The sequence below is a fragment of the Gavialis gangeticus genome, unplaced genomic scaffold (assembly GCF_001723915.1).
Source record: "Gavialis gangeticus isolate Ggan-Ray unplaced genomic scaffold, GavGan_comp1, whole genome shotgun sequence".
Taxonomy (NCBI): domain Eukaryota; kingdom Metazoa; phylum Chordata; order Crocodylia; family Gavialidae; genus Gavialis; species Gavialis gangeticus.
In genome coordinates this window covers 2,706,552-2,725,586 of record NW_017729016.1, presented here as the reverse complement: position 1 = coordinate 2,725,586, position 19,035 = coordinate 2,706,552, and the positions used below count along the sequence as shown (strand labels likewise).

At 48.6% G+C, this 19,035-nt stretch overlaps 1 protein-coding gene across 5 annotated transcripts in view; it reads left to right on the top strand.

Annotated features, from left to right (window-relative positions):
* Positions 1-19,035, top strand: part of CACNA1H (calcium voltage-gated channel subunit alpha1 H) — a 605,989-nt gene that overhangs the window by 339,114 nt on the left and 247,840 nt on the right. For all 5 annotated transcript variants that reach the window (XM_019512700.1, XM_019512698.1, XM_019512699.1 and 2 more), the window contains exons 4-5: positions 3,987-4,084; positions 13,645-13,804. In XM_019512700.1, coding sequence (XP_019368245.1) covers positions 3,987-4,084; positions 13,645-13,804 — 258 coding nt within the window. The remainder of the gene's footprint in view (positions 1-3,986; positions 4,085-13,644; positions 13,805-19,035) is intronic.

The window sequence follows — 19,035 nt, the reverse complement described above, 5'->3', positions numbered from 1 at the left end:
GGCCCCCCACTACAGAAAGGATGTGTAGAAATTGGAGACAGTCCAGCAGAGGGCAACAAAAATGGTGTAAGGGCTGGGGATTCAAAAGAGGATGAGTGTAGAAGAATTGCTGAACGCCACGTGCATCCCATGCTCCGCAACCTGCAAATTGGAGCTGGAAATGTTTGGGCTTTCCAAAGATGGACACTTCAGACACGTGTGAAAAGGAGGATGAAGAGAAGCCTGGACATCTGGATCAGATGTTTTGGCGCGGGTTGGGGATGGCTTCACAGTATAAAGAAGAATTGATCCAACGCCTGGTGTAGTTACACAGATTGTTCCCCTTGCCTTCGCCGGGCTTTGGATCCACCCCTAAAAAGACCCTAAAATGACAGTCCTGAAGAAATGCAAAGTATAATATTCATTAATGCTTCTTATGAGGGCAGACCCAGAGATCCTTATGTGTTCTTCGCTGGGGGCCTGTTGAAATCCAAGGCAAGCTGCTGAATAACGGCAGAGGAGCAGCTCTGCAAGAATGCTAAGACTTGGCCCATTTAAGACCCTAATACATGCATGCAGTTTCCTGGCATGCACAGCCAGGTCTCAGCGCAGCATTTCCTGACTGCTTTTATGTCCTATTAGTAGTTTAAAAACCTGTATCCAGTTACAGGAGAATCTACTGAGTCAGCCACCTGATAAATTGCAAGCGTGCCTCCTTGGGACAAAGCCAGGGAACAGATTCAGGATGCAGTGCTATTAATTTCAGTGACTTTTAAACAATGGTTCGTCTATTCCTGTTCGGCATATTTAAAAGCAGGCACCTGGTGCTGGCTACAGGCCTACTCAATGTAACTAGCAGGTGTGAGCTGGTATTTGCTATAAATTTCCCACGGTGTGGTCCTTGGTTGGGCTCAGGACTGCTTCCCTTATATTCTGCGTTAATGAATCCTAGGTAGTTTCAGAAACTGCATTCACCCCGTGCTGAGTTTCAAAGCTATCCGTCAAACTAAATTCAGCTCCTAGCTGCAAAGTTTTTAGGTAGAGTTAAGGTTGTAAAGACTTATAATATTAACTACTTGGGCAAAAAAAAAATATTTGTACAAGTTGGTTGTTATTAAAAATAACAAGAAACGCTTAAAAGCCCCGAATTGCTCAATTAAAGCTGAAGGGACATATTCATCTTGGGTGCAATAGAGTTATCCCAGCAATGGCTTCACACAGAGGTAATGGAAAACCAGCTGTTGGAAATGGGGGAGGCTCCAAAAGAAGCTTCCAAAGCAACGTTGTGCGTCCTCTTGCTGCAGAGACGGACGTAATACCTCCTCTGGACCTTTGTCAGGATGGAGAAAGTAGAAGAGAAATCCCAGATGTATTGCAACTTCAAACTGGCAGTATGCAGGGAGACTGCCCGGTGTGGAACATTTTCAGCCTTCATAGAATCAGAGAAAAAATTGGGTTGGAAAAGGGACCTCAACAGGTCATCTAGACCGGTGTTTCTCAACCCGTGGGACACATCCCACTGGTGGGACACGAAGGTCTTCTAGGTGGGACTTCAACTCATTTGAAAATGTCCATTAATGATTAATATAATACTAAAATGCATGTACACTTATGCTTCTTGGAAAAAGTGGGGGTTTGTTTTATCATGGTGGGACCAAGGTTTTTTGACAAACCGGTTGGTGGGACGTCAGGTGCGAAAGGTTGAGAACCGCTGATCTAGACCCACCCCAACTCAAAGCACGACCATCCCCAACTTTGTCTAGCCAGGTCTCACCCAGCCCAAAAGTTTTAAAGTGCATCTCCCCTGCATAAATGTTCTGTGTTTTCACCAGGATGCTTGTTGGGGTAAAACTCAGCTTATTCCAATCATGCAAAATCAATGCTCCGGGGGCGCCGAGAAAAATGAAGGTATTTTTAAATGTGGGCAGACTCTGTCAAAGATACAGGTTATCCCATGCTCCTGTGAGATCGTAATCACAATTTCACTTTAACCCCCAGTGCAGCGTATTCTTGGGACTCCAATCATTAGCACCACCTCTGTCTTGGCACGCTTTTCTTCCCATCTGGATGCTCCAGTAGAGAGGTTCCCAGTGTATTTTAGCTTATCAGGCTATCCTTGTTGCAAAATATGACCTAGGCCTCCCTACATTCGTGCTAACATAAAAACACCAATTAGAAGCTTTGGGTTAATTTGTGTACAGAGATGGTATTGTCAGAAAATGCGATGCTTTAAAAATAGAAATTGCCTCTCTGTTCATGCACTGTACCTCGAGACTACAGAAAGTCCAATATTTTAACACTTTATCCTCAGTATAAATCGGCGCGTCTCCATGGGAGTCAGTGCCACTGCATTGATACGCTTTAGCCAAGGATTTGCCCCTGTGCGTGCTTGTAGCATTGCATTCTCCTGAAATCAGAATGCAATGGAAAATAGGTCCGTATAACATACATAAAGACCTGGTAGTTAGTGAGACCCATTGAATGAGGAGAAACTGCTTCCAGGGGTCAGGTCTGGGCTCTTGAGTTTAGCCAGTGTTTGGACTTGTCCTACCTGATTGTTAGGTGCTGTCTCGGGGTTTAAGTCCTTAACAGTTTAAAGTGAAAAATGGAATTTGGGACTTTAAAATATTGGATGAGAACATGCCTACTGATGCTTGCTTTTGTCAAACTGTCTTCCTTCCCGCTCCTGGGTTTTTTATGTATGTACGTATTTATTACAAAAAAAAAAAAGATTTGACGCAGGGACCAAAACCCAGGTCCCAGCGGTGCTGCCGACGTTGTTATGTTACTGGAACACGAGTGGTGAAAGATTTGTGACACATTTACAAGCACTTCCCTGCAGTCAAACTCTATAAACTGTAATTACAACCAAGCTAACTAGCCATAACCCCATTAAAAAAGCAACAGTACACACATTTACCACTCGTTGCTATAAAAGACCAAGCAAACTGACTAAACTTTAACGTCTTTCTCGGTCCGGGAGTGAAATGTATATGGGAAATGGCGGCAGAGCATGAAAAAAGAAAATGTTCCCTCCGTTTGATAGTAAAATGCAACTCCAACCACCTTAATGCCATTCATCAGATATGCTGTTTGCATTTTTGTCATGGACCAAAAGTCAGTCTGGCATGAAAATGCCCACGTGCGATACCAGGAAACACTGCATCAGGAAAAATCTTATTGACTGTGACCTGGATAGAGTTGTGGGATCATCTCCCAAGGGAAATGGGGGAAGTTTCCATTGCTTGGAACATGGCAAAATACTAAAAAATATAGTGAAGAGTTTTGGACTTGCCAGGAGATGAACTAAATCCCCTTCCCCTCCTTCTGTAACTTCTCCTCCTCCAATGGTTTCCATCAGTGTTGTGGGGGATGTGGGATGCAGTGTGCAATGCAGCTGTGTTGGTCTAGCATTGCTAGCTTTAAGTGCTGCAGCCTGGGCATCAGTACCATCCACTTGGGATGCTCAGCAGCTCAACCCCATGTCACCTCGTCTTGGTACCCACACCCACTAGATTAAGCCAGTGTGGGTATGTCTATGAATGTTGCAGTCGCATCCCTGGACTGTGCTGTGGGCTCACCCACAGCCCCCAGAAAGTAATAAGTTGATGTTTCAGCCATAGACCTACCACCACTAGAGGGTAATACACCCAACACGTAAATCACAACATCAGCCAGGTATCTTCCTCCCGTGCTCCAGCAAGTCAGATTTGCAACAGCCTTCTACGGCTGCTTAAAAATATACAAACGCAGAAAGAGCGGAGGTACAGTAATGTAATCCAGTGTAGAATTACACCAAATGAATTGGGAGTAAACCTATCAAGTGTCATCTGTCTGCTGCTTATCCTAGTACACCCATTGGCCCAAAGTCTCTTATCTTCTCCCGCACTAGGCGAACCACTGTAATAGCCACTTACTGGGTGCGTCTACTCTCAGGCTTCCTAAAACATTTTAAGGTGTAGAAAATGACCCTCCCCATCCTGATTTCTTTTCTCTTTCTCCCTCAGCATGTTGGAATATTCGCTGGATGGACACAATGTAAGCTTATCCGCCATCCGAACCGTCCGGGTACTCAGGCCTTTACGAGCCATTAACAGGGTCCCAAGTAAGTAAAAACCCTTCTTTTCCCCGTAGGGTGGGCACAGCTGCATTTGTGGTTTAGATCATGCGCCTCTGAGAACATAATCAGCTGTAACTCCCATTGACTCTCTAGCACGTTGTGTCACTAGTGTGTAAAATGTCCAAAGCTTTATCAAGGATGACCCAGGAATGTCTTGTTCTTAATGGCATTGGCATGGCTGGTATCTTGAGGATGAGCCTTGGGGTGAGACTGAAATGTTATTGAGGATACAGCTGGTATTGCCAATACTTCTAGGTGGTATCTAGGAGGCTAGGACTGATCTCAGAGAGCTTGGGCATGACTTTTGTTAAAGGCAAAAGAAATTGGCTTTTGCAAGAAGACATGTGCTGCATTGACTCTGATCCCATCGGGTGGCCATATCTGTGCAAGAAAAGCTGCCATGCAGCATGCTGGACCCCGGTCCCGTTGTCTCGAGACCAACATTGTATGTCTGGCCAGCACTGCTCTAATAACTCAGTGTATTCTGGCTGGCATGCTGAGACCCCTTTCAGAGTTGGAGTATCAGCCGCTAGCTGGTGAGCACAGAAATCCCCTGCTCTGGAGGGTTTACTTTAATTTACGCAGACCCCCAAACTTCTGCCCTTTCTACACGTGTTGGCCAACGTGGTTAGCACTGAAACTACTGGGTTGTGAAGCCTCATCCCTCCCGTGCTATGATGCAAGTCACTCTAAGACAGCAGTTTTCTACTCCATGCCCATCACCTTCTTCTTTGAGTTGGAGACCATAGCTCTGCCCACCCTGTTTCTTTTTGGAGGCAGTTGGTACTAAAAAGCCACGCTGGAGGGACATGCCAAATCCACTCCGTGGGTCCTCCAAGGTTTTAATAAGGCAAGCGGATGTCTTATTCCTCATGTGATTAACACCACTAAACCAGACCTGCGCAGCAAAATCAAGGTGTGGGTGCACTGCAGGCCCGTGCTGGCTGTCAGCTAGTGGCCCAGATAACCCTTGTTAGGATGTGGTGGCACGAGCTTTATGGCATGTGCTAGCAACCTGAGCAGAAACTCTCCAGGTTACCTCTGGGCATACTCTGTTTGCAGGTGCATGCTAACATCCGTGCCGCTGCACCTTCCAGCCTAGCTAGAGCGAAGGAAAGCGGACACAGTAGTTCGCACCTCCATTTTGCTGTGTGGACATACCTCTAGGTGTAGGACTTGGAGAACCCATATTCCAAGTGCAAGGGAAATCCAAGATCTAAAATCACCCAGGCACAGAGCACAAGGGTTGTTAGGCTTGCACCGCTCCCCCTTCCTGCTTGTATAGGGCAAGCAATATTTTTTACTCATCAGGTAAATGTCATTCATCCTTCTCATCAGTGCTGGTAAAGGTCAGGTGAGTAAATTTTGTATTTGGGCCGATAAAGTTTCATGGCTGTCTTCCCAGGCTACAAAAACATGCTATCTATAACATTCCCAAGACACTGTTAGCACAGTGCAAATAAAAGCATTCCTTCTGGCTTTTAGAGGGAGAAGGGGAACAATTAAGGCCAGGGAAGATCCTGTTTTTTCTGGATAGGCTCTTTTTTATTTTTCTTCTCCCATGTATATAACGGTGCTTCGTTTTGGGATGAGTGACACAGCAGGCTATATCGCGGGCGAAATCTTGCAGAGCGTTCATTGGCGTACAGAACGAAACGGGGGTTCACCCAGCAGAGGACGTTCAAGTGGTCCCTACGCCCGTTATTGAGTAGAGTCGGCTGCTTGTCTTCTAAATCCAATCTTGAAGGATCAACCAATGAGTCCAGATCATTACCTGTTGGTACCAACCCTCCACCAAATGTTCCTTCCCGGGTCTGCAGATTTTACAAGCCTTTCATCCATTTCTGATGTGCAGTCCCCTCGTTTTGAGAAGCCGTGTGATTTGTATGAAAATCCTCAGGTTCCCTTCAGAAAGTGCTTTCCCCCCCCACTCCCTTCCTGAAAGCCTTTCTGAATATATGGTGCCATAGATCCTCATTGAACACGTTGCTTCGATGAATTGCCCATAATGTCAGCACATCGACAGATAGCAAAACAAACTCCCACTGAATTGTTCTGCTTCCAAACCTGGGTTGAACATGCAAGTGAGCAGATGGATGTTTGCTCTCAGGAAGCTTTGAAGTTTGTCTCTGATCTTGCATTTTTTGGACTTTCTTAAAACAACAACAGATTCAGCTCTGACAATTTTATGTTTTCTTGGATTTATTTTTTTATTTTAAAAAAAAAAAAAGAGGCAAACGTGCCCTGGGACTGAAGGAACATCAGAAGGTTTGGATTCATACCTTTTTTTTTTTCCCCACCGCTGTTTGATCAGACCATAAACAGTACAGGGGTTATAAGGTCTTATGGGTGTTCAGTACTGTTGTTTCTAGTTTGAACCGGGAGTGGGAAATGCAGAGTGGCCTGAAACTCTAAGTGGATAACAAAACTCTCCAAACTTATTTGAACCTCAAGACATGTCTGGGTGTAGGGTAAAAGGATCAAGTTGTTTCTTATTTTTTCCTGAACTCATGAACCAATTCCTACCCGCTTTTCATATTAGGTTACACTATAGATCAGGGGTAGGCACCTCCTGGCATGGGCGCCAGAGTGTGGCACTTAAAGACTTTTGCTTGGCCCACGTGCCTCTGGGCGGATAGCAGGGAAGGGGCCAGGGCTACATGGCCGCAACAAGGATCAGGCCCTTCGTGGCTCTCCTGCCATCCGCCCCTGGCACGCCAACATCTTACAAGTTGAAGTTGTGGGTGCCTTTGGGACTCTGCCCAAAAATGTTGCCAACTCATGATATAGATGGTGATTCAACAGAGCAATTAGCTACGTGCTTAACTTTAACTTGAAGTCATTGGAGTTGAAGCATGCACATAAGCGTTTGCTTAAATTCAGGCCTTCGTATCCAGGTTCTTCCACATTTTGAGGAAGCTCTGATCCAGGTCTGGACATTGTGCGTGCGGCCCATTTCTGTGTCGCCTGGCGCTATTTTAAGCGTTTGATACTGAGGCTTTGGAGTGGGATTTTTAAGGTGTCCTGTGTCATGGTTGTGGCTTTGATTGTTCTCTGGACTGTGGGGAATAGATAGTCACTGAGCTTTTTTGGTAATGGCGAGTGCAATTAAATCCAGAGTTAAATCCTCGTTGCGTGTTGCGTTGCTTGGCCAGATGAGCATTGAGGATGGTCTTATAATGTTAACAGCATCTTGAAGAAGTGCCAAAGTAGGATTAATATTCTTAGAAGTATCTCGATTTCTGCAGGGCAGATAAGCACAGGCTCTGCCTGTTTATGAGACCATTAATCCCATCCACTTTTGACTTAGGCCCTTTCAGTCTTTCAGCCTCTTGCCTGGGTCAACAGCAAAGGGATGGTGATAACTCCATATTTGACTTGATTTTTTGGGGGCAGCAGAAGTCAGTGGCAGTAATGAAGATATATGCTTGTCCAACCAAGAGCCTCTGATCCAGGGAGATTTTAGGGCTTAGCATGGAAGAAAATTCACCCACCTCCCAAATGCAGAGCCAGGCACCTCATCCAAAAAAAATGAACAGAATGATGTAAAAACAGAGCTGAAGGGGGACCTCAGGGGACCTTTTCCATGTGATAATTCCTCTCTTCTTGGTCAGCGTGGGCAAGGCAGAGGGCAGGGTGATTGTATTTCCTACTGCAATGCGGGTTAACTCATGGGCATGCTATGCTAGTAACGTTGAGTCGCGAGGTCCGTCTCACCTCGTTGGATTTACCTCTCGGAGTGAAATCACACAGCAGCCAGAAGAGGTCTTCTCAAGCCAGGACAGTCCTTCAGGTCCTTCTGGAAGGAAGAAAAAGGTGTATGCAGAGGTGTTTCCATTTAGCAACAATGGAAACGTGGCAACATCGTGTTGGTACAGCGCCCAACGTATTGGAAGAGGTGGCCGCCATCCTAATTCTGCCAACCACAGAGACAGGGTTACATCTTTTACGTGTAAATGAAAAGATTCAGGGCATTTATAGGTAGAATATGTAAAATCCCTTGGTCAAATCTAATAAATACATACCCAGCTCCCCCTCAGTTTGTTCAGTCTGAGTGCCTGGCGCTGCCCAAGTGCCCGCCAGTATCTTCAGGTTTCGGTATGGTTTTATTGGGCGTGCCCACGTGAGACACTAACTGCACAGTAGCCTAATAACCCCATGCAGTAGTGTGCCAGGCAAAAACCCTGCTAACATACTACTGCGCAGTAGTACTAGGCTACTGTGCAGTTAGCGTCACTAAAAAAGTGTGCGCTGGCACTACTGGCACAAATTACTGCACATTGATTTAGCACTCTGTTATCCAAGTACTAAACTGAATGCGCAGTAACTATGGGGCATTAATGAATGTGTAGACGCGCCCAGTAAGTAGTAAAAGGCCCAGTGTTTATGGTGAGAGCCTTTCTGGTTAGCATTGCAAATGACACTTGGCCAGCAAGAACTCGGCCCCCTGACCTCAACCAGGAGCCTTGCTATGCATTTCAGCCGCCTTTGGTTCCAGTTTTAAAGAGTAGAGCGAACAACGAGGGGACATTACGGGACAGTTTGCGGTGGGTGTTTGCTGTGCATGGATTGAACGTTTGCAAAGAGGATGGATACTGGGAGAGAAGAGGTTGGGACAGTGAGAAACTGGATGAGTGTGGTGGGGTAGAAATGTGGAAGAGCCTGGATCATGAGGGCAAAAGGCCTGAATGTGCTGACCAAGAGGGAGTCAGTGGAAAATCCAACGCAGAGAGAGTGAGCACAAGGGGAAGGAAGATGATCTTGGCAGCTGCCTTTGTGAATGGACCGAGGGAAGCTGGACTGGTACATCTGACGACGCAGCCAACCCCTGGCCAGTTCATCCAAGCGGGTTATGACTATAGCGGCTGCACAGTAGAGAGGACTGTCTGTTATTACCCATACGACTCCCCTGCGCTTTGCTGGGTCCCATCCAGTGCAATGAGCACTTCATTTTCAGATGTAATAAATTCACCCACAAGACATTTCTCTTTTCAAGGCAAGGAAAGAAAGAGGAAACCCAGCCAATAAAAACATCATCTATATTAGAAATTATTCCTCGGAAATGACTGGAAAAATATAATTCTTGCAGTTTAAGCTCCTGGCAAGAGCTGTAGGTAGTTTAGGAGCGGTAACTGTTTTTTTCAAGCCCATCTCATTGCTTTTTCTTATTTATAATATGTGGTTTAAAATGGGCACCGCGTGGAATGAGAATGAAAAGAAATTACGCTCCTTGTTTTCAGCCTAACTGATGCTAATAATCTTTTCCCATGGCACACTTGACATTTTACTAAGAGAGTCCAAAGCGCCTTTAGTAGATAGCTAACAGATGGGTTCAATCTCCAATGCAGTACCACTAAACAACCCTAAATACCAGCTGTAACCAAGTGGAAAAAAAAAAGTTGTCTGGCATGAGACGAGACATTTCAACCATTTTTGGAGAAAAAAAAAATAAGAGGGTGAGGGTTTCAGTGGGTGTGGGGGAAGGGCACAGGAGCCCAATTTCCTCTTACCACGGGGAATGACGTGGGCGTTTCGCTTTTCCAAAGATAGATTTGTAACGGAAATATGAAGGGCAGCGCTGTTCATTATGCCCCCGGGGGGTTAAAATTACAGCATGTGCTGGGAACGAGAGCTATGAAATGCAAAAAAGGAAGAAAAAAAAAAATCCCCATGTTGTGCATTCACCTCCGCCACCTCCGGTATTTGAACTGTAGATATCTGTCATGACACTTCATCCCCTTGAGTTTGGGCTGTTGACTGAGCTTACGAAGGCGATAGGGTGCCGCGCGTGGCTGGGAGTCGAGGAAGAACCATTTTTCCAACTATTTAGTTGGTCGAAGAAAAGAGATCACATTTACCCCCAAAAAACTTGTCTGCCCACTGACAAAGTGGCGCTTTCACGTGCCGCGCGTACCCCTTGACATCCATGCCACGGCTGTCGACGGTAGCTGAGGATCTGGTCCTATTATGCTGAAAAATACGGGACAGCCTGAGCCAGGTGACCAGATCCTGATGATTCGCACTTAACCCTGATGCAGGCGAAGCTCCCGCTGGTTGTCTGAGGACCCTGCGATGCTGCCCAGTATAGTTAAGCTCTGCTGGGAGATGCATTAGACATGGCACGGGGTTAGCTGGAAGGTGGATCAACCTGAAAATGCGTAAGAGAAAATGTAGGTCGGCTTCCAAATGCCACTCTTCATCCACCTGGGACACATCGTGGAGCAGGGCAGCAACCTACAGAGGGAAATGATGGGAGAAGCAGCTCTATGCAGACAGGAAGCAGCATCTTAACGAGACAAAATGCCCCTGAAGACAGCGCTGTCGCCAGCGCGGTGTGGGCAGGTGCGTTGATTCGCGCCACGCTGCAAACCCCCACTTGCTTTCTTGGGGAAAGTTCAGTCCCTATGACTCTCTCCCTTTCTTTGTTTTCCGAACTTCATTGTCAAGGTTTTTTTAGTCCTTCCTTTCTTTCCCCCTCAAAGCTGCAATTATCAGCTGTTCACATCACGGTTGGTTGGGCTTGCAGAGACTCGTTTAACCTTTATTGAACTACTAATTTGCATTGCATTATCCCCCCAGAATGGACTTTTTTGTTTGTTTTTTTTTTTGTTCTAGTTTTCACTTAAGACTTTGAAGTCACCCTGACCTCTTGCTTCTGAGCAAGGAGAGGCAAGGCAGCGGTTGGCCCGTGCTTTGGGAACGCTGGAAGACCTCTGCACGTGTGTCTATTTGCAGAACGGACATGGCGCTTGTGACCCTGATATGACAGTCTTGCCGTCTCCCCTGGGTCGCAGTCCCACAACACTCCTGCAAGCCAGGGTAGAGCTCGCATCTCCATCCAGGCACAGAGAGAGCAGGTGTTCAACTTGTAAAGATATCACAGAACCGTAGACGAGGAGGGTTAGAAGGAGGTCGCGTCTAGTCCAACCCCTTGCTCAAAGCAGGATTAGCCCCAAGCACTTCATCCCACCCAAAGCTTTGGTATTAAAAACCTCCAAGGATGGAGACTCCACATCCTCTCTGCGTAACCTGTTCGAGTGCTTTCCTACCGTCCCAGTGAGAAAATTCTTCCTAATATCCAACCTCAACTTCCCTTGCTGCAACTTGAAACCATCGCTCCTTCTGTCTTGCAGCTCCCCTGGGGAGCTCTGCCAACTTGCTCTTGTCCTTATGGAGCAATTACGTCTTCTTCAAATGCTTGATCGAGGCATCCGGGCCGCCCCATCGCGTTCAAAACTCATCTGCCAAAGGGACCGCCGCCCGGGCTCCCGAGACAGCCCGAGCAATCAGTCAGTAATTGTAAAAGGGCGAAAGGCTTGACAGCCGCACGGTTTGATGAGACCGGCGAGCCCTCTGCGAGAACGCAGCAGGCTTGACAGGCTTACCATGTGATGGGCCACGCTCCTGTACATCTCGGGTGATGTTCAGCCGCGTTCCCCGCGTGCCCCCTCCGGGGTCTTGTGGTCCAACCGTGCTTCTTTCTCCACCAGCTGCATAAATATTGCACGGGAGCTCGAATCCTGCCTGGCTCTGGCACGCGGGTTTGGACACCTCGGTCGGCACTGGTGATTGCAGTCTCCCTGGAAGGGATTGACGTCCTGCATGCATCACGGAGCGGTGTTGCCTTCCAGCGGCAGGCCCAGGGAGGCGATAAAAGACCTGCTGCTGCTGCCAAGCAGAGAGGCTCCTCTTTAGCTTCAGTATCTGTGGGTTTTGGGGGGCAAAAGCATAAAGCAGTTAGCCCCCCTACCCCGATCTGAGTGTGACTGCTGTGTGTAGCACAAGGATGCATTGCACTGCAGTGAAAGCAGCAGCAGGTAGCGGGTGATATTCAAGTCCTCTTGCACAAACGCGCTCCAGGGAGAGAAGGGTCCCTTGGGGAGAAGGCACCCTTTCCCTTCTGTTCTGCTTTTTTTTCTGTTCTGTGTTTTTTCTTGCCCCCCCAGATTGCCATTTTTGAGGTTGGGGGGGATGGGCGGACAAGTGAAGCTTCTCCAGGAAAGTTATGCCACCTTTGCAACCACTGAGAGAGACACTCGTGAGGCTACACTAGTAGGGTAACGAGGAGGGGCTAAGCGGGGCACCAGCCTGAGCACTGATTTGAGGCGGGTGCAAAAATTGCCGCTGTCCTACGCACCACCACTGCACAGGGTGCAAGCTTTTCGGTCCCCATAGCCTCGGGCCTGGCGACGAGCATTGAATGGCACGAAACCCCCTTGGAAAAACGCATTCGAAGGAGGCCTGATGCAGGGAGAAAGACAAGCAGGTTGCATTTAGGAAGCCAGCAGAGACCAAAGCAAAAAGCAGGGAGATAAAGTATTCAAATGGGAGATAAAGTATTCAAGTGACTGGAGGTAAAGATACTCTAGGAGGGCCCCCTGTCCTTTCTTTGCAGCCTCGGTCATGGGTTTGAACCCAGGCCAGGCCAGCAGTGACCAGGAACGTTTCTTGCTGGTGGTACATAGTCTTGAATTGACCTCAGACCTCTTTCCTAGTGCGAGAGACCACTCCACGCCAAAAGATGCACTGTCCCCACAAACCTCTGCCTTGCTGACAATCTCACGTACAGACCTGCACGTGGATTAGAGATGGTGCCTCAAATTAATGGCTGAAGCATATTAGCAGAGTATAGCAAAGGAGAGCCCCATCTCCCTTGTGTTCATTTTGCAGACATGGTCCTTGGAAAAGGTGTGAAGCCCACTGAGGTCCCATCTCCAAGCTCTGGAGGAGAGTTTGTGGCATGTGTTTGAAACGCTTTCGTGCGTTTTTAAAAATACATATTGGCCAACTATGCAGGGTATTCGTAGTTGGTTAGGGAGAGAAACCTGCTACGTCCAAACACTGAACAGATGAACCCTGGGTTCGTGTGGACCATGTAGAGTGCATCTTGCCCTGTCCCCAGAAAGAAATGAGTAGGTGAAATCCTAACCCCCTGAACAGGTCATTTCATTCCTCCGGTTCCCTTTGCATGCTTTGTTTTTGCAGTTTAGCTCACAAGTATTTTGGCACAGGGCCTGTGTCCCACTAGGTGCCTGTACAGTGCCTGCTGCTTATGAGAGATCCCTGGGGCCAAAGTCTCTTCCACCGATGAAGTGCGTAAGTGGACATAGGCACTTACATGCAAGTCTGTTCCACCCTGCTTGAATCCCTGAAATACGGCTTAGACAAAAAGTGAGTGGGTCCCCCTCTTCCTCACTGCCTTTTTATGACTGTCTGCAAAGAAGGATAGCGGTGGGTTACAAAAGTTGGCGCATGCATGGACTTTCAAGGCCTTGAGTAAGGTGGAATAGACTCACACTTGGGTTCCTAAGTCCACATTAGATGCCCAGTAAGTGCAGTAGCATCTGACCTATAATCTCTGAGGCACGTTGTAATATATGTTATGGCCTTTCGAAATGAAAAGCAAGAGTTGAGCCAGAATTGGCCAGATCTGGACCTCCCAGGCCTCGGAGGGGCTCTGAACTCTGATGAGGGCACCAGATCCTATGTCTCATCCAAGGGCTTGCTAGGGACCCCTGTAACCTGCTGTCTCCTTCTCCCCACAGGTATGCGAATACTCGTCACCCTGCTGTTAGATACTCTGCCTATGTTAGGCAACGTCCTTCTCTTGTGCTTCTTTGTCTTCTTCATCTTTGGGATCGTCGGCGTCCAGCTCTGGGCAGGGCTGCTGAGAAACAGGTGTTTCTTCGACAGCAATTTTGCAATGTAAGTACAGCCAAACATTCCCCATCTTGCCCTTTCCCTCTCTCCAGTCGAAGGAGAAGCAGGCCTGGGTGTTGTCCCAATAGATGGTGAGTCTCATACCACTTTTTCCTCCTCCTCAGCTCATGCAATAAAAAGAGGGTTGGGTATTCGGTGCGTAAGTCCTCCAAGCTGGACTGAGCTACTAGATAGGTTTGTTCATTTGTTGCCCTCCTAGTACTTCGCATCAGATTTTCAGCTGCTCTAAACGGGCATTTGTTGTGCCTCTGAAAGCAGCAGGGCTTTGCCGATTGCTACCAGGTGACCATGTGGCACTGTCGGTCTATGTAGTCCTTTATGGAAGGAAGAATATAATGTGTTGTCCAAGGCTGAGACTCCTATGCCCATACAGAGTGGAAGGTCTGGGTGCTGTACAAATGCATTAAGGTCTTGCTTTTGACCCATGTCTTTGGATATATCCATTCTTCAGATAAGTGCCTTTGCTCCGTAAGTGCAGCCTTTTATTAATCCTTAGTCACCCTGATGTTCGTACTCCACCGTGAGTAACGCCTCATGCTGCATGGGGGGGAAAGAGTGATGGACTGGATTGAAAGGACATGGTAGACCTCCTTTCAAAACACCTCTCTGTGTTGCCCCAGAATTGAAAGCCAGCCATGTTTCCACCTGGGCTCCCATCCTAGTTTAAGTTATTGCTATATTTTACTAGTGGGCACAGGTGGCACGTACTAAGTCTGCAAGCAAAGTAATGATGCCCGTTTGCTCCAGTGTTCGTTCTTGCTATGCAATGTTGCAAAGTGCCCCAATGAATAGACCACGATCAAACCCTGCGTGTTGAGGTGCCGAATGGAAATGCTGTCAGGGATTTTCTGCTCTATTCCACTGTACGTTTGAAACTGCACATTTTGGGGGCTGGTTAAAATCAGAGCTGTGCAGTCCAGCAGAAGGCACGTAGGGTTGGACATTAGGAGCGTGCAAGCATTAATCTCAGTTCTTCCACTGGCTCTGCAGCTGGGCAAATCACCTGGGTTTACCGGCCTGCAAAAGGAACAGAGTTGTTTCACAAGGGGTAATTAATGATCGTGCAGTGCTGGGAACACTAATACGTCACTTTAGAAGGTAGCATAGAAGTCCCTTGGACTCGTATGAACAGGGCTTTTCACACTCGTATTTATTAAAGATAAAAGGCACACAACAATAATATATGGGATGCATTTGAAGGTGTCGCTTCTGGGCGCTTCTGTCTGGCTCGCTTGATCCCTTTTGCCTGCATCGGGCATCATTTGTGGTTAAGACGTGCTTGCAAATTTGGGGCCCCAAGAGGGTGGAAGCAACTCCTCTGCCTCTTGGATCATTTGTGAAAGGGAAATGGAGTGAAACGCATTCGCCAGCCTAACGTTACTTAACCAAGGAACGAGAGCTGGATGCTCAAAACGGATGTGGGAGGATCAGCGCTTCCCAGTGGAATTCAAATCTCTCCCCATGCAAGGGATTTAACCTGGATCTAAGGCTTTTCCCGCTTTCTGTGCAACAGCACGCGTCAGGCGATAAAACAGAGCCGAACTGCAGCTGGGATCTGTAACATGCGCTCTGAGATGTAGACTAGCCGGTGTTTCAGTGTAAAAGGCTGGCTCCTGCTCCAAACGGAAAAGCGAAGAGGGAGAAAACGTGAAGTCCAAAAAAAAAAAAAAAAGAGTTTGGTCCTGGGGCCACTGAGAAAATGGATTCGGGGAAAAGTCAGAAGTCAACAGAATAAAAATGTGTGTTCCCAGTAAGTGAATGGGGGGATCGTCAGCCGTTGCAGAGGGAGCGTTGGAAAATCTTCTTGTCAGCTGGAACATTGGAGGTGTTCAGAGCTCAGCCTTAGGGTTGGCGGAAAAGAGCAACGCAGTGTGAAGGTCTGGCGGTTTGTGGATGGGACTAAGGGAAGGTAAGGAGGTCCCAGCCCGCCCCAAGAGAGAGGGGCCAGAGGGTTTAGAGAGCAAAGAGAGAATAAAGGGCTGAGACAGAGCAGGGCTAGAGGACCTGGGAAGGGAGCACATGGCCAGAGGGCCAGGGTGCCCATCAGTCTCACTGGCCCTGGAGAAGGACCAGGGATCAAGAAGGGCCAAAGGCCAGGAGAGGTCCACAGCCAGAGACTGGCAGGGCTGCGGAGCCAACTGGCCTGAGAGCAGGGCCAGGGTCGAAGGAGTGGGACTGAAGGCCAGGACACAAGCCGGAGACCAACAGGGTCAGGGGCCTGCAGCCCGGCGAAGGGCAGAGCTGGGGCCAGGAACCCAGTGACTGTGAGAGGTGGAAATAAGGTCAGGGACCCAGAGCTGCACCCAGGAATAGCCAGAATGGGCAAAATGCCCGGGTGTGGGTGGACAGAGATGGCACCTGAGCCCAGGAGGGGGCAGAGAGGGCAGGCTCGAGGTATTGAGTGATGGATAACACCTGTGAGGCATGGGCATGAGCATGGGTACTGGGAAGGAAGGAGCCCACGTCATTAGCCCTTAAAGTGATGAGCAGCAACACCCATGCCTACAAGATCTGACTAGGGAAGCCCTGGAGCAGCCTCCCTTTTCTGAGAGTATCCCTTCATCAAAATGTGAGAGGCGAAGGGAAGGGGAGAGTGCCCAAAGAGAGCCAGATTGGCAAAGGCTGAGGGGGGCATCTGCCCACCCCTGGCACTGAACCCTATTCATCTGCCTCTTGTTCCCAATTCTGCCACTGACTTATCGTATGGCCTTGGGCAAGGCTCTTGACACCCCAGAGCTTTGATTTCTTATGTACGATGGGCCTTTCCATATTTATTCATCCGGGCAAGGATACTGAAAGCTATGGTGTCTTTTATCCAGTCCTCAGTAGAAAGCGGTAATGCTTGTTCAGCTTTCTCTCTGGCTGTCAGAGTGCTTCCCCCACCCACATCTCAGCGTTCGGATACGGGCGACCTCACGTTCTGTATCCGGTGCCAATCAAAGACAGTTCGCTGCTCGCTGGGACCTTCCATCAGTCATAGGATAATCACACAGTTGTCATTTAAAAGCCCACGAAGCTGTGTTAACGCTGCACTCCGAGCGGTTGCATTACCATTTTATAGTGAGCAAGCACAGCGTGAGTGCAGTGTTTTGGGCGCCTGGAGCACGGAGCCATAATTAACGTAGACGGGTCCCTCTGATCTCTCTGCCGAGTTTGCATCCCCCTGTAGCCAAAATTATATGTGATTTCCTGCAAAATGGACCCTTTAAAAATTAACCACATGGGGATCACTTGCTAAATACAAAAATTAACCAGCGCAGAGGCACAGGCTGTTATGTAATGTCCATTAGCAGCTTCAAAGGCACCGCAGGTTTTCTTATCAAGACCTCTGTCCTAATCATTAAGCACTAAGTCAGGTCCCCTGCATTAAGCCTGAGTGGTTGGATATGGTGCAGCGAGACTTTTCTGCATCCTGGGTAGGGAAGGAAGTATTGTGCCTCTGGGGAGCACAGCAGGTCTGCGATGGCATCGGGACTTTCTGCTGCTTCCGCACATGTCATCTGCTCGTGGGTGAGTTATTGCTTGCCTGCTACCCGGACCCATCACGCCGGGATGCAACAGGCTCTCCCACACCGCAGGGTGGAGCATTGGCTGGGAGCGCCCAAAATCTGCTGCTCCTCTTCTTGACGCAGGTGCGAACAGAGTTACCCGAGCAAGCAGAGTGGAGAAGATGATGCACGGGCTCACCAGCTCCCAAATGGCCATGGCTCCACTTCATCTGGGGCCCTCTGAAGTCCTGCAGAAAGGGACGGGACTTGCTCCTATCTGTTCTGCTCCTATGGTCTTCCCCTGGAGCCCAGATGCTGCCCCATCTGGACCCTGGTTCTTGGTACAGAGTATTCATTTTAGGGAGAAGGAGGAAGGCAGAGCATTCCCCTGGAAAGCAAGTGCCCTGGGGATTCACACCCTCCCATCCCACAACCTCCCTACAGAGACCAGCCCTCAAAAGAAAGCTCCTTCTTCCAAGTCCAGGGCTGCTTTCCAGACCCATGGGGCCTACTCCTGCTCCCGCTAACTTCCCTGGCAGCATGCATGGGTTTTTTCCAGGGCACCGGAGGCAACTGCATCAGCTGTCAAACTTCTGACCTCTTATCTAAATGGGCCTAGCAGCCTTCTGAGGCTTGCCCTTTCGTGCCTCACTGGGGGAGATTTCATTGTGCCATTAGCAGATAAGGATAATGGTTCTCTCTGGCACCTTCACAGCTCCTTGAAGAGCTAACCCTACTGATTTTATCACTGCCTAATGACTTCAGCACTGCCTTGGCATCTGCTGCAGTCATTGGCATAACCAGGGCATGCAGCGCCATGGGCAAAAAGGAGCGGAAATAAATGCAGTGGCTTGCAACGAAGGGAAGGTCTTTAAAGCAACGGTTGCACTCAGGTGATGGACACCGGAGCACATTACAGCCCACTGGCTGTATAGTTGCACCAATTCCAGCGTTGCCGCTGTCCTTCTGCATCCGAATCCCGTGGGGCTGGCCCTCCATCGTGCCTTTTTTCAGTTCCAGGAAGAGCAGCCAACAAGAAGGAGGGGGGAAAAGCTTCCTGCAATGGATGTAGGATTAAAATTAAGCCGGTGGTTTTAAATAGAGGTAAATAAAGATCTGCACTGGAATGGGAACGAGGTTTTGGCAACTTAGGATTGTTTGCCAAGCAGCACATCTCTAAATCCCGCTGTTGTTCTCGTCAGCCTACAGCAACGTGCCTGTGACCTCTGACTGCCCACCCGGGCATGAAGTGCAGAGGGGCACCCTGCACACCTCGGCTTCCCTCCTGCTTTGAGCCTGCTGCTGGAGCAGGAGGCTGGAGTCAGGGATAAACTTTTCCTAGGGATAAACTATTTTCTGCTTAGCTGCCAGAGGAGAGATCCAATCCAAAGTGAGAGATGGGAGAGACCGCTTAGGTAGCTGTGGCTGGCAAGAGAAAATCCCTGGCTCTCATTTTGCAGACACTTCTACAAGTGTCTTTGGGACTTGCCGCTGTGAACGCCCTGCAGCTTCTGCTGTCATCTCCGCAGCACGGGGAACCGGTGAACTTCGAGCCCATTTTGCAGAGATTAGCTTTCCCGGTGCAGAGCAGCAGAGAGCTGCAACTGGGGTAAAACCGGCGCAAGTGAGATCAGCAGCTGGCCCGCTCTCTGCATTTCCCACCCCATTTCATTTCTGCCAGGCCTCTGATGCCAAAGCGGAGCAGTGCCATTGCCAACACAGCTCTGG